This window comes from Arvicanthis niloticus, chromosome 6 (genome assembly GCF_011762505.2).
Source record: "Arvicanthis niloticus isolate mArvNil1 chromosome 6, mArvNil1.pat.X, whole genome shotgun sequence".
NCBI lineage: Eukaryota > Metazoa > Chordata > Mammalia > Rodentia > Muridae > Arvicanthis > Arvicanthis niloticus.
This window is the reverse complement of record NC_047663.1, coordinates 24,852,589-24,869,815: the sequence shown is the minus strand read 5'-3', so window position 1 is coordinate 24,869,815 and position 17,227 is coordinate 24,852,589. Positions and strand designations below refer to the sequence as shown.

At 55.5% G+C, this 17,227-nt stretch overlaps 1 protein-coding gene across 19 annotated transcripts in view; it reads right to left on the bottom strand.

The window, feature by feature from the left end:
- Srcin1 (SRC kinase signaling inhibitor 1) overlaps window positions 1–17,227 on the bottom strand; it is a 65,673-nt gene that overhangs the window by 19,548 nt on the left and 28,898 nt on the right. For 9 of the 19 annotated variants that reach the window (XM_076935866.1, XM_076935865.1, XM_076935857.1 and 6 more), the window contains 9 exons: window positions 12,158–12,181; window positions 7,514–7,709; window positions 6,769–6,967; window positions 6,163–6,283; window positions 4,870–5,732; window positions 4,214–4,306; window positions 3,948–3,991; window positions 3,535–3,725; window positions 2,305–2,480 (listed from right to left, as the gene is read on the bottom strand). In XM_076935866.1, coding sequence (XP_076791981.1) covers window positions 2,305–2,480; window positions 3,535–3,725; window positions 3,948–3,991; window positions 4,214–4,306; window positions 4,870–5,732; window positions 6,163–6,283; window positions 6,769–6,967; window positions 7,514–7,709; window positions 12,158–12,181 — 1,907 coding nt within the window. Of the gene's footprint in view, window positions 1–2,304; window positions 2,481–3,534; window positions 3,726–3,947; window positions 3,992–4,213; window positions 4,307–4,869; window positions 5,733–6,162; window positions 6,284–6,768; window positions 6,968–7,513; window positions 7,710–9,440; window positions 9,591–12,157; window positions 12,182–17,227 lie in introns of those variants that run through there. The other 10 variants (XM_076935860.1, XM_076935870.1, XM_076935872.1 and 7 more) reach the window with 7 other exon arrangements.

Sequence of the window (17,227 nt, the reverse complement as noted above, 5' to 3'; positions counted from 1 at the left end):
GAACTTACTCTGTAGACCAGGCTGGCCTCGAACTCCAAAATCCACCTGCCTCTGCCTTCCAAGTGCTGGGATTAAAGGCGTGCGCCACCACCGCCCGGCCTACAGTGTTTTCTAAGAAAGAAAGATCTATCATGTTTTTTAAGAATGATATATTTATTGAGTATTAGGTGTGTAAGTATTTTGCCTGTGTGTCTATGTACTGTGTGCCGGCCTGGTATCTTCAGAGGACAGAAGCATGCACATTGGAACCTCTTAACTGGAGGTGGTTGTGAGCCACCATGTGGGTGCTGGGGACTAAATCTGGGTTTTTTTGTTGTTGTTTCTCACTTCCAAATTGAAGGATGTCACCTACCTGCTGCCCCACCCAGCCTCACTCTTCTGAATGGGAAAAAACAAAAACAAAAAACAACAACAACAACAAAAAACCCCAGCCCTTTCCCACAGCTAGCTCTGGGTCAGCAGACAGACTCCAGGAAGCTCCAGGCCCCAGTCAGGGGATCATATCCATCCAGAGAGAGCCCAAGGCTTTGGCTAGACAGTCAGGTGAGTGTGCCCAGCAGGAATAAAACCAAAACCCAGGCTCAACTGCCAGCAGGTTGCTAGAAAAGATGAAGGAACAAAAGAAAAGGAACATGGGGGGGGGGTGAGTGCACAGGGGCTGCAGGACCATTGCCACATGGCTAAGGCAGAAGGTGGGTGATGGTTCGGGCTAGACCAGAACCAACATAGGGCCCAGTCCCTGCCTCACTCAAAAGAGACACGCACCAGGCTAGGGAATCCCACCAGCAGTTCCTGGGCTCTCTACAATGAGCAGCTGAGCAATGGGTGTGATGGATGAGGATTCTCTGTGTTCCTGGAGAACTGAGGCCCCAGGAAGCCAGGGACCAGACAGTCATGAAGACTAGAGCATAGATCGGTCCTTTCATCTCTTTTGCTCCAGAGCTTTGATGGTTCCCCCTTTAATTTCTCTTTAATGTCTCAGACTAACTCCTTTTGAAAATCCTGGCCCAGCTCCTCTATGCAAAATGGAAAGAGACAAGGAAAAGACAGGGAAGCGGAGGAAGCAGAATCCCAGGAACAGAGTGTGGCAGCCACGGGTCTGCTTAATGACCTGTGGTGGCTGTCACACATCATCCCACCCAGACATGGTGGTGGCCTGGAGTTACTGCTGCTGGCTCATTTCCATGTGAGATTGCTGTCACTGCTTGTCAGCTGCATGGGGTCACAGGACTTTACCTTAAACATTACCAAAATGAATACCAGGTTTACCTGGGCCCCCAGGCTGAGCTGTGACCTCCTCATAGAGCCCCTGGTAAGGGCTCCAAATGTGACTTAGCAGGGTAGCACCACAGAACAGCTTTCTTGGCTCCCTGGTCCCAAGTCCTTTAGTACAGTCAAGCCCTCAGCTGTTTCCGAAAGAACTGCAATAAAGTCTTAGTACTGATGAGGATGCTGGAACACAGAGGGGGTGGCCGCTACCTTGATCCCCGCAGCCCCTAGATTCCGGAGCTGTCTCTGGATCCCCTACTGCCCCGTGTCAATAAAGGGACCACAAGAAGGGGAGGGGCCTTTGCCTCAGCCCTAGCAACTCAGGAGAAAAGGCTGCGGTTAGAGGATGGTGCTGCTTCCTGAATGGACAGGGAAAACCTGCTAGCAGCATCTCCCTTCACTGGTGCCAGACAATGGAATTGTGGCCAGACAGCCATTTGCTAAATCTGGATCAGACTGTCTTCTGTTAACCCTTCCGTGTCTAAGCAGGGTTGAGTTGTTCTCTATTCCTACGTCTTCAAGACTACCAGAGCCTAGCTTCACTGTGCTGAGAAGGGAAGGGTTTTCTTTGATGTTTGGTCTCAGAGATCAGGGTGGTAAAAGGTTTGGAACCACCTGGACAGGTGACAATATCCCTGCAGCTCTACCTTCTTGCTCAACCCGAGGGCGAAGATGCCTTGGTCTTAGGTCAGAAGGGAAACAGGCACAGAGTAGAGGGAAAGCAAACGGCTGGCTTTATGACAGGCTGCAGGCCACAGGAAGCAATAGCATGGCAGAGGCAGGCACCAAGCCAGAAAAAAAGAAATCAGGAAATGTGCCAGATGGCCAAAGGTTTGTGGGTCATAGAGAAATCAGGCCACATTGGAGAGTGAAATCAGACTTCAGAACGTCATCTGTGATTCCAAAATAAAGGAACTGCATCTCCCGTATGAGTCAGGCCGGTTCACCCGGGGCCACATCGTGCCCCCTTCTCCCAGGACACGTCTCTGGTCCTCTCCCCACCCCCAACCCCTACACGCAGGGACCCAGCCTTACTTGAGTTGCTGAGTAATGAGCTCCTCGTCGTTGAGGTAACGCAAACGCTCCTCTTCCACCAGGGTGCGCTGCCGCTGCAACGGGTCCTCCTGCCGCCGCGCCGCCTCCGACACGCGCATGCTCAGCTCCGCCTCGGTGCGCTTCAGCAGCGCTCGCACCGACTCCTGGTTCTGGAGCTGCGGGATGCAAGAATGCTCGCGTGGACCGGATGGGAGAAGGACGCATGTTGGGAAGGGTGGGCAGAGGGCAGCCCCGCGCAAGCAAAACTCCACACAACACTAGGTTGCTGGGTTATGGGTGTGAGCTGCCCGGAAAGCCTAACAAGGTAGATAGAAATAAGAGTTGGGTAAAACCCAGCAGGAGATCCCGGCCGGGGATGATAGAGCTCTTGGAGGGGGCAAAGTTACACTGGGCTTCAAGTCCCAAGGCGACATGGCTGTGAGCAGCAGCGAAGGTTGGGACAGCTGGGGAGGAGATCAAGGTTATATTCTGGAGGAGTATAGGGGCAGGAGAACAGGATGAACATTTGTGTGGCCAAAGAATGACACTAGATAAGGCCCTGACGACAGTGTGACTGTGGACCTGTGGCTTCAAGTAGCCCTGAGTGGAGACAAGACCTAGGGTGAAGGATTCAAACTGAGGTCTATAGGGTCTGCCGAGGAAGCAGGGACTGCAAGACGAGTGCCCCAGCTGACGTGGGTGGGCAAGATCGTATCTGTGGCCCAGATGGCAGCGCTCTGCCCCCGCTCCCAGCTTGTCTCTGCTCATTATCTTCACCTGACAAGCCCTAAGCCCCTCTTGAAGAGCCGGCACAAAGATGTCAGGCTCCTGACAGGTGGGACCATCTGCCAGGCAGGGCAGGACAGCCATTCCAGGCTCAGGAAAGAGGAGCTGAGGGGACTCGGGAATATGGATACCAGGCCTGAAGGAACTGGGACCACCGCAAAGGATAGTGTATGGAGCAGTGGGGGGCACAGCTCAGGGATGGAGAAGGGGACTGGGGCTCAGTGAATTGTCGGGGCTTGGTGAGGGGTCTGAGGTTTAATAGTAAGTGGAAACTAGAAAGGGAGGCAGAAAAGGGGTCTGAAGAAGGACCTCTGAGCAATGAGGGACTCCGCTCGCTGAAGCGGAATGGTGGGGAAAGGTAAGGCAGCGCTAGCGGAGAGAAGTCATAGCCAGTAGGTGGGGGGCGGGGTGGGAGGTGGGGGGTGGGCGGGGAGGGAGCGGTACCTGGAGCTTGCGCAACTGCTGAAGCTGGCCACGCAGATCGCTAGCGTTGTTCTGTAGGCCACGCAGATGCGTCTGCATCTGCAGACGGCTGACAGCAGTGGGCTGCCCTGCAGGCGTGCTGCTGGCCGAGGGCGGGGGAGGGCCCGACACCGGAGTAGCCCCGCTACTCTTACTGCCCGACCCACACACTGCTGAGAGAGACCAGAAGGATGAGCCATAAGGAGAGTGGAGCAAAAAAGGGAAGAGGGGGAGCCTCTCCACTCGAAGCTCCACACCCAGCCAGAGGGGCACATGGTTATGACTGTCTACCCCAAGCAGGAGTAAAGTGGTAATCTGTGGATAGCCCATGAAGCTCCAGTTAAGGATTAGGAAACAAATTCTAAAACTCTGAGAGGAAGAGAAGGGTCACTCACGTGCTGAGGGGGTGGCTGCTCCATTGGAGCCTTCGATCTTCTCACTGTGAAGGAAAGAAAAGAGAAGAAAGTGGCCATGGGGGCCTGGGCTGGCTCAGACCATCAAAGCTGAATGGGACCTTAAATGTCACCCAGCTCCCTGACCTGAGGACAGAGCCACAGAAAAGAGAAAGGAGTCAGAGTCACATAGTAGACACAGGCTTCTAATTTAGCTCACTGTCCACATCTCTGCCTCAAGCCCAGACCCTGACAGTGGGGGGTCTCACCTTGGGGTCTCCGGCTCCGAGCCTCGCAGCAGGGCACTCTGAACCAGCCCAGTGAGGCTTGCAATCTGCTTCTCCATGGCCTCCATGCGCTCCCTGGGGAGGACGGTGGGAATAAGCCCTCCTATGAAAGTGCGGTCACTCCTGCCCACCCTACTCCCTACTCCTAAGATTAGCAACAAGAGGACAGCTAGTCTTCCCCTGACTGCCACACGGGATCAAGCTCTCCTCTGCCTCTCTCTCCAGGGCCACCTCAACCTCAGCACATGTCTGAAATCCCAGCAGTTGTGTGTGTGGTGGTGGTGGTGGGGGGAGTTGCAGAGGGATTGCTGAGTTTGAGTAGCCTCGGCCACCCAACAAGACCCGGTCCCAAGAACACAAACAGAAAAAGCCCAACTCCTCCCCCATCCCCAGACTGCTCCAGTGGATTTCAGCGGGGCTATGTGCTGGACAGCTCTCAATGCGGGCCGGACACTGGAAGGGCTGGGTCAGCGCTCTATTTTACGGCAGGGTAAACTAAGGCTAGGGAAATAAATACAAACGTGGGTCTTTAGAAGCCTCACTTGAGGCTTCGCCTCTCCCTCCAATGTCCTCCCTGCCACATGGGAGACACTCTGGACACCTCCTTTGTCTGAAGATACTACCAAGTGTCTCCTCACCTGGTCTCTGTGTCTTTGGCTGGCACCGGCGGCCCGAACCCTACGAGGGAGCGCTCCCCAGGTCCGGGGAAGAGTTCAGAAGGTGGTGCTCCGGCCGTAGAGGAACCCCCGGTGCTGCGGGCCTTGCCTCCAGGACTCTCAGCAAAGACGGACGAGGAGCCCGAATCTTTACGGAAGGACTGGCGCACAGGCGAGCCACGGCTGGGCGGCCCCGAGTAGGGGCTGTGCGGGGGTGGAGGTCCCCCGGAGGACGCCGAGACATCGGCCAGCTTCTGCGGGGACGAGGGCGGCAGACGGAAACCATAGCCGTCTCCGTAGAGCGGGCCGCCGGCGCCCGCCTTGTACAACGAGTCCTCCAGGTCGGACTGCAGCGCGGCGGCCGAGTAGGTGCTGAGCGAGCGCACGGAACCCCGCTTGTACAAGCCGCCCGCGCCCGGGTATGCGAACGGGTCTCCCGCCGCGGCGGCCAGGCTCAGACGGCCCTCGTGCAGCAGCCCGTAGGGATCGGCATAGAGGCCCTCGCCCTTCACCAGCACCATGCCGCCCGCCTTGCCCGCCAGGTCCTCATCTGGTTTCACGTCGCGCCGCTCCAGGATGGCGCTGGGGCTGGGGCTCACCCCCTGGCTGGCTGGGGCGCCTCCCAGTCGTTCAGCCGCGTGGTGCACCGGGCTGCCGGCATAAGAGGGCGGCCGGCCCCCAGCGTACGAGAGGCGTGAGCGCGAGGGCGAGCCCGATGGCAGTCCCGAAGGCAGCCCCGATGGCAGCCCTGGAGGCGGGGAGCTAGACGCTAGGTGCGACGCGGGCGACAGGTTGTTGAGGCGCCGCGTGGGCGACGACTCCCGCGACGCGTAAACCATTTCTCTCTGAGCAGAAGACAGCCCGAAAAGCCCATGGAGCAGGTCACAAAAGTGGGCTTCTTTCTCCTTGAGAAGTCAGTAACCCACTCTTTCCCCTAACCAGGCTTAGGAAGCCACCTCTGTCCTATCTCCCCTCTCCCAGTATATCCTGGGCCCCTTGTCCATCAGTACTCCCTCCCGGTATGGGTAAACTGGCAGACACCAGAAAGGCAACTCTTAGCCCACCCTTGATGAGAACAGGAAGAAGAGAGAAAGGAGCGGCCTTACAGTATCTAAAGGCCCCTCAGAGAAATCTTGAGTGGACCGTGGGGAAGGTAGCATGTGAGCGGTGGGGTGACATAACCTCACAACTAACTAGGGCACCTTGTCTCAGACTTCCATCTACAAAGCCACCCTAGTCCTGTATCCTCCCTAGGCCCCTCTTGCCCAGTCTCACCAGTGCCTTGGGTGTTCTCACACATACCCGGAGGTCACCGTTGGTGAGGTGTGAGCCAGGAAAAGCAGCATACAGTGGCTCTTTCCTGTAGATCTTGATGATACTTCGGTCTTGGATATCCCTGTCAGGTAGAGAGAGGGACAGTGTGTCACTATGTGGCCCCCAGCACGATGGGGGAAGGGGGTATCGGCTACTTCAGGCAGACAAGATGGCCCTGACACTCAAACCTTTCCCCCTTTCCTAACTCCAATACTATTCATAATATCTTACTATAATATCAGTGTCCCCTGGTACTTTGGGATGTCTCACCAGCAAGCAAGCATGCAAGGGGTAAGGGGGCGGGGGCACACACACACACACAGAGAGAGAGAGACAGAGACAGAGAGAGACAGAGAGAGATAGAGACAGAGACAAAGATTCCACCTGTCCACTTTCACAGCCTCAGGCTACAGGACTGGAAGATTTAGCAGAGAGGGTGGGGCGCTAGGGCTTGCAGGGGAAGGATGGAGAGAAAGTGCAGATTGATCTAGGGAAGGGCCACCAGGGGTCTAAAGCTCTTCAGAGGAATGTGGGGAAGTCCACCCATCCCCCTGCGGCCATGCCCACCGGACGTCTTCCAGCTCGTAGAAGACATTTCGAGCCTCGTCCTTGATGAGGATGGCGGTGTTGGGAGACTTAAGCATGCCCATGGTGAGCTTCTGCGGGAACATGTGCGCGATGAGTGCATGGAGCGTGTCCAGGCTGCTGACCTCATGCGTGATGTGTACACGTCGCGTCTCCTCCCCGAACTGCAGGAACAGGACCCCTGCGAAGGAGACGCGGCCATCACGGTCACTGCCTCTGTCAGCGCACCTCGCGCCAGGGGAGTGCGGTGAGTCCTCAGGAGAGGCATCGGTCCCACAATGGCAAGGCCTGAGACCAGAGGCCGCCCCAGAGTGCAAGTGCACCCACGCGCTCCTCATGCCGCCGGTTCGCGGCCCGCCTCTCCGAGCACCCACCAGATCCCAGGCAACTGGAGTCTGGACGCAGAAATGGGGTTAGGGGCGGGAGCTGGTAGAGCAGAAACTGAGGGAAAGTCGGGAAAGTTGGAGTGGCTGGCGAGAACACCGGGAGAAAGAAATGAAAGGAGCCTAGAGGAAGAAAAGGGGATTGGATAGATAGGAGGCCGAGGGCGTTAAGGGCCAGCAGGGGATGCTAGGATATAGCAAAGAAGAGCGCTGAGGATAGCAAGGATTTCGGGGAGGTGACGGCCGCTAGAGGAGGGAGTGGCTGGAGATGGTGAAGCGAAGGGCGGGAGAAGCCGGAGGGAGGAGCTGTGGCAGGGCCGGAAGACGAGCAGGCTGGGCAGTACCTGGTGAGCGCAGCTTGGTCTGGCTGGCAGAGCGGGAGAGAGGCAAGCTCTGTCGGAAGCGGTTCATCCTGCTGAAGCCCAGGGGCAGCTCGGCCTCGGACATTGTCTCCAGCGACTCAGCCGAGGCGTAGGACAGCTTGGCTGCCTGGTCTGCCAGCCCTGGCTGGGCTCCCTGAGTATGGCGCGAGCTGCGGGTCTGCAGGGGCAGGGCAGGGCGAGAGGCACCAAGCATGAGCCCCCACCCCCATCCCTTGCTCTGCCACTACCTCCATCTGGGCCCCGGAGCTCCGGCCAGACAGCAACACACGCGCGCGCGCGCGCACACGCGCCCACACACACATTCAGAGGGTCTGCCTCCTGGGTTCCAGACTCCTCGTTGGGTAGCTGCTGAAAAGATTCCCCGATTCTAAAGGCCTTGGATTCCCCGAGACACCCAGCAGGAAAGCAGTGAGCAAAGGACTCAGGCACCCTGGGCAGCTATACAAGAAACCATCTGAGTTGGACTCATGGGCACGCGGGCTATTTTCAGCTTCCAACGAACAACAACCACACACATTTGTCACCGAGGTGAGCAGCAGAATTGTTGAGCAAATTGGAGCATTAGTTCCAGACATTAATTAAGCGGCGGGTGTGTGAGCGGCGGGTTTATTCTTCATGGAGTTCAAGGGGCTCAGGGGGAGCAGGGAGAAATCAGAGAACGAGGGACCCCAGGCTTTCAGCACCGGGAGGTGTCCAGAGGCCTTGACTTAGAGGATTTAATAACTGGCAGAGTTTCCCGAAACCACTGGAACACAATTTAAAGTAAACTGTATACAGGCAAAGCCAGGTGTGCTACACTCAAGTATACTGAGCTAGGCTCCACCCCCACCTGTGATGCACATGCTGTAACATAGCCTGCCCGGCTTTCCCTAGACATGAGTACGACAGCCCTTTTCCTAAAGCTATAGCAGAGAGACATTTACAGCCAGGGTAAGGAAGGATGTCACAGACTGCTCAGGGAATCCCTAGGTTCAGTTCCCAGTATCTGCTCCCTCTCCCAAAATAAAAACCTGGAGTGGTAGTTCACTAGGAAGGGTGTCACAAAGCCCGACCACTGTTTCTTGGGAGGGTGGCGTCTCTCCTTATTCCAAGTGTCCTTCTAGATTCTACTTTTGACTCTCACCCAGGTCCACAGCCTCAGCCATTCTGGACCACAGCCTGCACCAAACCTGGCTATGAGATAGAAGCTCTATGGTTTAAACTGTTATTAGTTCTTTTAAATTATTTACTTAATGTATGTGAGTACACTGTGGCTCTCTTCAGACACACCAGATGAGGGCATCAGATCCCATTACAGATGGTTGTGAGCCACCATGTGGTTGCTGGGAATTGAACTCAGGACCTCTGAAGAGCAGTCAGTGATCTTAACCACTGAGCCATCTCTCCAACTCCTGTTGTTATTTTTATTATTATTATTTTTTTGAGACAGAATCTTATGATGTCACCTTGGCTGCTCTGGAAATGGCTAAGTAGACTAGGCTGGCCTTGAACTCACAGAGATCCACCTGCCTCTGCCTTCTGAGTGCTGGGACTAAAGGCGTGCTCTACCGTGTTTGGTTCTCATTTAAGTTATTTACAGGAGTAAGAAAATAAAAATAAAACGCTGTCCAACTGTACCTAATAGTTTTATTTTCACAGGCAGGTATGTTAGTACATGTCTATAATCCCAGTATAGAAAAGGCTGAGGCAGAAGGATAGCCAGTGGGTTTGAGGGTATCCTGGGTTTCACACTGGGCTACAGTGTGAGACCTAGTTTGAAAACAAACAAAAATAACCTTATTTCCAACACTTAAATCATGTAAGTCAAAGTGGCCTTGGGAGCTTGTGAAGGGGCATGGAAAACCAGATTTGGGGGTCACCAAGGAGCTTCCAGCCTCAAGCACAATACCTTGATCAGCAGGGAGGGCATGGGTCTTTCAAGGAAGGAGGCAGTATATGAACTGGGTCTGCGTGGGAGATCTCATATCCAGACTTCAGAGCCTAGGTGTCAACTCTAGGCTGACCAGCAGTGACAGGGATCCCCCCACCTTCATCCCCAGAGAAGCCACCAGTGGGGAGCCTATGCAATAGAGGGGGAGTCTGGACCAGGCTGGTGGGCATGGAGTTGCCAGGCAACTGAAAGGTCAGTGGTTGCCAGGCTGAGGAATAGGGGTGGCCACTGGGTGGGGGGGAGGAGGAAGGGGAGAGGTGTTGAGGGGAGGGGTGGGGGGAGATGTAGGAGGAGGTGGGGACGAGGTCTGGGGGGCAGTAGGAAGAGGTGTGGGAGGGTAGGGGTAGGTGGGGTGGGGGAAGATGTGTGGGGAGGGGTGAGGAGTGGGGGAGATGTGTGGGAAGGTGGGGGGCAGTGGGGGAGGTGTGGCGAAGGGTATGGAGGAGGCCTAGGGGTATGGGAGAGGGAGGAGGGGAGGTATGGGAGGTTGGGGGGAACAGAGAGCACAGATGAGCTGTCTGGAAGAGGAGGGTGTGAAAAGCATGATGATGGACAGGTTCTGGGGATGGCTGGCCACAAAAACAGGAACTAGGAGAAAAATAACCACGCCCCTTCCTATACCTGCCCCTGCCTCCTCCCTAGCCCCACGGGCATCTTTCCATCCTTTCTGCCTTTATAGGAAGCCCTAAGGAGATGGAAAGTCTATTAACACTTCTCTCTGCTCCCCAGAGGCCCCCAAAAGCAGAGAGAAAGAAGACATCTAGACTAGCAGGCATGCCCAATGTCTGACATGGCAACATGACTGATGTCTACCAAGTTCACACTTGAGAACTGAACAACCACAAAATCACAAAGTAAATCTTACAGTGTTTTAGATAAGTTCACGATTTTGTGTTGGCCCACACTGACAGCAACATGTGGCCCTCTGGTGTCAGGCATGCTGGGCTAAGGAAGCCAGCAAGGGAGGGGACAAGGAACTCAAACAGAACTTGAATACAGGAAGGGGGAGGCAGCTGTTGGACCTGTTCCACCAAAGAGCTAATGAGACCTGGCCTCGGGCCCAGCAGAAGGAGCTAGGGCTAGGACAGTCAAAGCCAAGATCTGAGCTCCCAACAGCTGTCTACAGACTTGGGCAGAAGTACCTGGGAGCTCTCACAAACTCTTTCCAGGATCAACAGACCCTTAACAGGAGCTTCTGTGGGTGAAGCCTGGGGCTCAAGACTTATGAAACCCTAAAGCGATTCTAGCATGCAGGGGTTAGAATCGGATCAGCGTCCTGACTAATGAAGTCAACTACCCAGGGGAGCATGCTAACAGAGCATACTGCCCCAACGTGCATTGTGCTCCTCTCTTCCATCTTGTGTCAACCTTGAGTAAGCCCTGATGGCACAAGCCTGTAATTTAGCAATTTAGGAGGCTGAGGCAGGAGGATCACAAAGTCAAGGCCTGCCTAAGCTACATAGGTAGTTCAAGATCATCCTGGACAGCTTAGTGAGACCCTGTTTTAAAATAAAAGTAAATAGGGGGTTGGAGTTGGGTGTGGTGGCACACGCCTCTGGTCCTAGCACTTGGGAGGCAGCGGCAGGTGGCCTTTTGGAGGCCGTGGTCTGTTCCAGGCTCAAAACTAAACAAGAACAAACAAACAAGAACACTACCTCCCAAAAGAGTTGGTGGGGGTGACTTGGTAATAGAATGCATGCTTAAGGTCCTGGGTTCAATCCCAGCTCTGTGGCCTCTATGATAAAGATGCTGTTCACTTTCCAAAGGAGAAAATGAGGCCCATAGGAGTGTAAATTGCTGCTAGGGTCATTAAGCTAATTAGGTTAGAATTCACCACCAGGTCATCAGACCCTCAAGCCCACACCCTCTCCTCTCTCCTGGCACTTCCAGAGAAGTGGGGTGACAGGTAGATACACTGATTCAAAGGTTTCTTGCAGGAAAAATGATTGCTTGCACACAGGACACCTGGCAAGTCTGGGTGATACCCTAGTACCCTTCCATAATGTTGCAGGCTCCAGGGACCACAGATCCCAGACAATAAGCCACAGCAGAACTTGTCTCACCCAGCTCTGGGTGTGTGGGCCAAGGAAGATAGAGTGCCTGAGGGTGCTCCCCCAGGGGCACCTTGGTCTCCTGGGAGTGGGAAGATACTATTCCAAGTCTCAATAACACAAACTATCCAGAAGTAGGAAGGCACCCATTCCCCAGGCCTGGCCCCCAAGGTGAACACATTTAAGGGTACAGGGGTGTTGCCCGGTTGTGACCATGGTAGGGAATAAGAAAGGCAGCCACCACAAGGCCTTCCTTAGAGAGGCAATGTGATGTCAGGGTCCAGGGGCCACAGGGAACTTGTGAGTTCAGGTCTCTGCATCCTGAGAAATGTCAGGAATCCTTCTCATTCTAAAACACCCTCTGTAGGCTGGGAGTACTGGGGACCGGAGTATCTCTAAGGTGAAGTGGCAAGATTCCCACTCTAGATCCACAAGCCCCTGGCAGACACCCCCACTCTCTCCCCCCAAGCAGCAGCCATAACCGGCAGCCCCAGGCCCACCGCCCGTGGAGGAGGGGGCCCGTGCAATCGCACACCCCCATGAGAAGCATGTGCAAAGCAGAGGTGGGGGTAGGAGAGGGCAGGGCATGCAGTTGTCACAGAGGCAGAAGCATCTCGCACTGACCTTGAAGCTCCAGTAGTTTGGTTGCTGATGGAAATAAGAGAAGAGATAGTTATAAGGGGCTGCCAGGGGAGTGTGACAGGGACAGGTCAGAGACTCTCTCAACCCTGGGACACGGGCCTCCACCCTCTGGGAAACAAACAGCAGGCAATGCCTGTGCCTCTTAATTCTCCCCTGAGGCTGGAACCTTTTGGGTCACCAAGGACGGACAGGTTCCAGATCTGCTGGTGTGGGAGCAGGATAGAACGTTCCAGATGTTTTAAGTGTATTTCTAGCCATAGAAATTAACCTCAGAAAGAGCTACAGGTGAGAAAAAGCATAGATGACCACCGAACCGGTCAAAGGGGAGGTTTGGGGGGAGGGTGGTGATAAATCTGAGTGGTGGAGGGACCAGAGAGATGGTACTCCCTGTGGGAGACCAGGGTAAAAATGTCCCAGGAAAGATGGCACTCCGGCTCAGCTGGGAAAGGGAAGAGCTGGAGACTGGGAAGAAAGGTGTATGAGAGGAGCAGATAGCTTAAGTAGGTACCCTGGAGCAGGCAGGGGGACTGGGAAGAAGCAGAAGGAGTGAAGGGTCAAAGGTTGTTGCGAGATGCTAGGCAGCATCCGACGACGACAGGAGTTATGTAGACAGATCAAAGTACAGAAAACACAGGAATGAAATGTCTGATGTAAAAAGGGACCCCAGTAGGGCTGAGGGCAGGGAGTAGATGGTGGTGGCTGGGACCGAGGCCAGGGTAGGCAGGCCTGTGTGCCAGGATGTGCAAGGATTGTGGAGAAAAGTGGACCAACGCCAGTGACCTCTGGCACTTGTCAGTGGATGGGGGGCTTGGAAAGCACTTGGAGCTACAGAGGTGGCAGAGAAGAGTTTTAGGGGGCCCGAGGCTTCTCTTAGCTCTCAGTAACCCAGGGTCACTCTGCCCTCCCTAGAGACCAGAAGGCCCTTCCAGATGGCCAGCAACAAGGGAAGGACAACCCTGAGGGCGGGCTGGTTCTTGGCAAAGCTGAGGGTACCCTGCTGACCGGTGCCAGCCTCAGCAGGAGAACAGAGGCAGCAGATGGCCTGGCCCCAGGGTGCCTGGCACGAGCAGACAAGATTCCCCCCAGCTTCAGAGCCACTGGCAGAGGAGAGGGACCTTGAGGGTTCCTGCAGGGAGGGACACCATGCTGTGGTGTCCTGAGTCCCCCAGGGATGCTGTGGGGGCAGGGAGGAGCCTGGGAGGAGGTAATGATGGCCACTGCTGCACAGACTTTATACTGACAGCTCTTTGGGGTGGGGATGATGACAGTCTGGGTCTGGAGTAGAGTGGTGCCAGGGGATGCCTTCAGGTATTATAGGAAGGGACAATGTGGCTTAAAGACTTGAGCCACAGCTTCTGTGACCTTGGATAGAGAGGGAAGCAAAGAAAGTAAAGAGACAGCAGAGTCAGGCTGGGGACTCGGAAAGGTTTATGTTGAAAGTCATGTCTGCAGAGCGGGAGTGATGGACGGCTCTGTAGAGAAAGCCTCTTGCTCCCCAGCAACCCCACAGTGGGCACAGGAGCCCTCCGCAGTTCCCTGCAACATGCCCGTCGTTCCTGCAGTGAGCTGGCAGACTCAGACACATCCTTGGGTAGACAAGGATGTCACAAACATGTCCACAACAACAAACACACCCACCAAGGTGCACAGCACTAAAGGAAGCCATGAGAAATGGCCCCAGAAACACTGCAACTTGGAGACGTCCCCAAGGACACCACCCTATTCAGATCTACGTGGACCTCCAAGGACCGTAGCTAGAGCTATACCCAGTCAAAGAGAGATGGTGGCAAGACCAGTCACACCCACCTTCAGCACATCACAGGGCTACAGAGGCATGGAAATCCATCCACACATATACACAAACACTAGCTACAAAAATATACACAAAACAGTACACAAGAACCAGCAAGACCTCTCAGTGGGTAAAGGTGCTGGCTGCCAAGTCTGATAATCTGAGTTCAATACCTGGCTCCCACATGTTGGAGTGAAAAAACCAACTCCCCTACACTGCCTTCTGACTTATACAGACACACACACACACACACACACACACACCATGGCAAACACATACCCTCCCCATACACATGTATACTTAATAAATGTTCATTTTTTTATTGAAGCAATATATGAAATACATACAGATTAAAAAAATATATATCCTTTCTCTGCTCCCCCTCTACTAGCTGGGTCATGACATTTGTGTCATCTCTGGCCAGTATCCAGTGGCTACAATGGTCCTATCATCATGTGTCTGGGAGTTGATTTCCTGAATCAAGAAAGATAAAAGTTGTCCCATCGCTAATCCTGCCATCAGTCTCAGCACAAGAGACTCAGGGTATCTGGAACAGATGACTGGGACCCAATTGGTGTTCCTAGAAGACGGGCAGGCAAGATGTGGCTATAGCCACACTGACTGTGCCCTCACCGTGGGTTCCAAGCCTGTACATACCCACTCATCAGTACCTGGAAGGCCTGGGTCACAAACAGGCCCATGGAAGAGAACAGGGTGGCATCCGTGTCTGGGAGGGGCCGTCCTAGTTCTGGGAAGGGTACAGATAGAAGAGAAGCTATGTTTATGTTTGGGGGACTTGGATGGACAAATGACACTGTCATGCAGCCATAGGATGTTAAGGTTCTTTCGGAGTGCCAGAGCCTCCTCAGTGAGCCCTGCCTCCTTCCTTGGTCCTCTCTTCAAATGGGGAAGAAGGATCCTTTCAGTTGCCTCAGCAGGACCCAGGTACATGGTCTCCAAGCAACTCTCTATCCTTGGAGGGGAAGATTGAAGCGGGGAGAAGCCCCCAGGGAGATGGGCCATCATTCACCCTTTCAGGTGTGAACCCAAGGGACTAGGCCTGCTGACAGGGAGCAGAGGCTCCTCCTCCATTGTGCAAGAGGGACACCTCTGGTCCCCTCCCTCCCCTTACCCCCTTCTGGTTGTAGGTTCTTCAGCCTGTGTCCAACACATACCTGCTATGTAGCAAGGCCCTCAACAAATCCATGGCAATGAATAAATGTCAACCAGGCAAACCAGGCAAGACCAACAGGGAGCGGGTCGCTCTAACTACTAGGCCTGGCCTCGGCAGTTCTGAGCCTCCTTCCTGAGACTGTCACAGATCTAACCCTGAATGACAGGAAGCTTAATGTGGTGGCGCAAGCCTTTAATCCCAGCACTTGGGAGGCAGAGGCAGGTGGATCTCTGTGAGTTCAAGGCCAGATTACAGGACAGCCAGAGCTACATGATAGAGAGACCCTGTCTCAAAAATAAATAAATAAATAAATAAATAAATAAATAATAAGGCAGGGACAGGGGAAATCTGAGTCCCTCTGTTCTTTGCCCAACAAAACTTCATCAAAGCCAAGCTGTAGGGGCAGAGATAGCCTTCCCAGAGCTGAGGGAATACAAAAGAAAAGAGCTGAACAGGAGAGACTGGCAGAACCCACTGCTTGTAAGGCAGGCTTGCAGGAGCTGGGGTAAAATGAGAACCAACTATCTCTCAGGACCAAGCTTTAGCATGGGGGAGAAGACTACCCCCAGGGAACCGAGGGAGTAAGCTAACCAGCCCCCTACACACACACACACACACACACACACACACACACACACACACACACACACACACAGAGGCAGTGGAGGAAACAGCGTTTTCCCTCCCAGCTGAGGAGTTAACCCCTATCACTCCTTTCCAGTACTTAGTCTTGGGTTGTCTCTCCACCTAGAGCTGGCCCTCCTCCGCCCACTCCAGCTTGGAAGAGGCAGGACGGAACCCCATCCGCACCTTACCACAACCCTTCCCCTTCCCCTGGGCAGAAGTCCCGGGGTAGGCTAAGTGTCCCCATGACCCCTTCTTGACCTCGGGCCCCGAGGGAGCATCCTCCAGAGAGGAAGGCATCCCACGAGTCGGGCCCCCTTCCTTCGTCCCCAGACTGGCGCACACACCCACTTCCCAACTCGCGTGAACCCGAGTCCATGTAAACGCCCGCTCCTAGCCTAGGGCTACGCCACGCGCCCTGTGGCCGTCAGCCTGCCACCGCCACGCCGCGCACGGCCCTCCCCCAGGGGTTTGCAGCGACACCCGCAGCTCTGAGCCCTGCGGAGGCTGGGTATGCGGGGAGGGAGAGCACTGCAGGAGCCGCGCGACGCCTGGGGCCCGGGGCGCACCCCGGGAAGGTCATGACTTTCTGAGGTTGGGGGAGGGGGCGCCTGCCGCATTTGGGGGTGGGGGTCGACACCTGCTGCGGTGAGGAAAGGGAGGGGGCGTTCCTCCGAGATCGGGAACCCGCTACGGTCACGCGCCCCGCACCCCTAGACTATTCCTTGGAACCGCGGATCGGGACCCGATCTCCAGGTCCCCGCCTCCCGCGGAACCCCACAGCTACTCGTCCTTACCTGCGGCCACAGGTGCACGCTCCAGCCCGGGTCCCGCGTCGGGCGGGGGAGGGAGAACGGCCCGCTACTCCCACCCGCGCGGGCTCTCCCCTCCCCCGGCCGCCTCCGCAGCCGCCGCCGGTGCCCTTTGCTGCAGTGCGAGAGCCGCCGCCGCCGAGCCGGCCCGGGCCCCGGTCGCCCCGGTAACCGCGACTCCACCTGGCGCGGCGCGTTGCGCCGCCGTGCGCATCCCCTCTCGGCCCCCTCCCGCGGCGCGGCCCCGCCGGCGCAGCCCCGCCGAAGCGCAGAGGAGGCTAGTGGCTGCGTCGCCGCGGTCACCCGATACGCCGGCCCGCCGCCTGGGACTCGGGTTGCAGCAGGAGGGAGGGCGGTTAGACAGCCTAGTGGAAGCGCGGGGGGAGGGGCTGCGGCTTGGTCTAACCTCTGGTCCCTTCCCAGGATCCTCCTCACTGCCCCATCTCCAAAGGTCTTAGTTACCCCCACCTTCCCGGCCCTTAACCTCCTCCCAGCAGCGCCCCTTTGCCCTTTAATCCTTCTATGACTTAATCCCCGACTGAGTCTGGGAGGCCTAGAATGCCTAAGTTTCCTTGTTGGCCTCTGATCATGCCTTGCTGTGTGATTCTGGTCCTTTGCTGCCTGTCTCTGTGCCCTGGCTTTACAAAAAT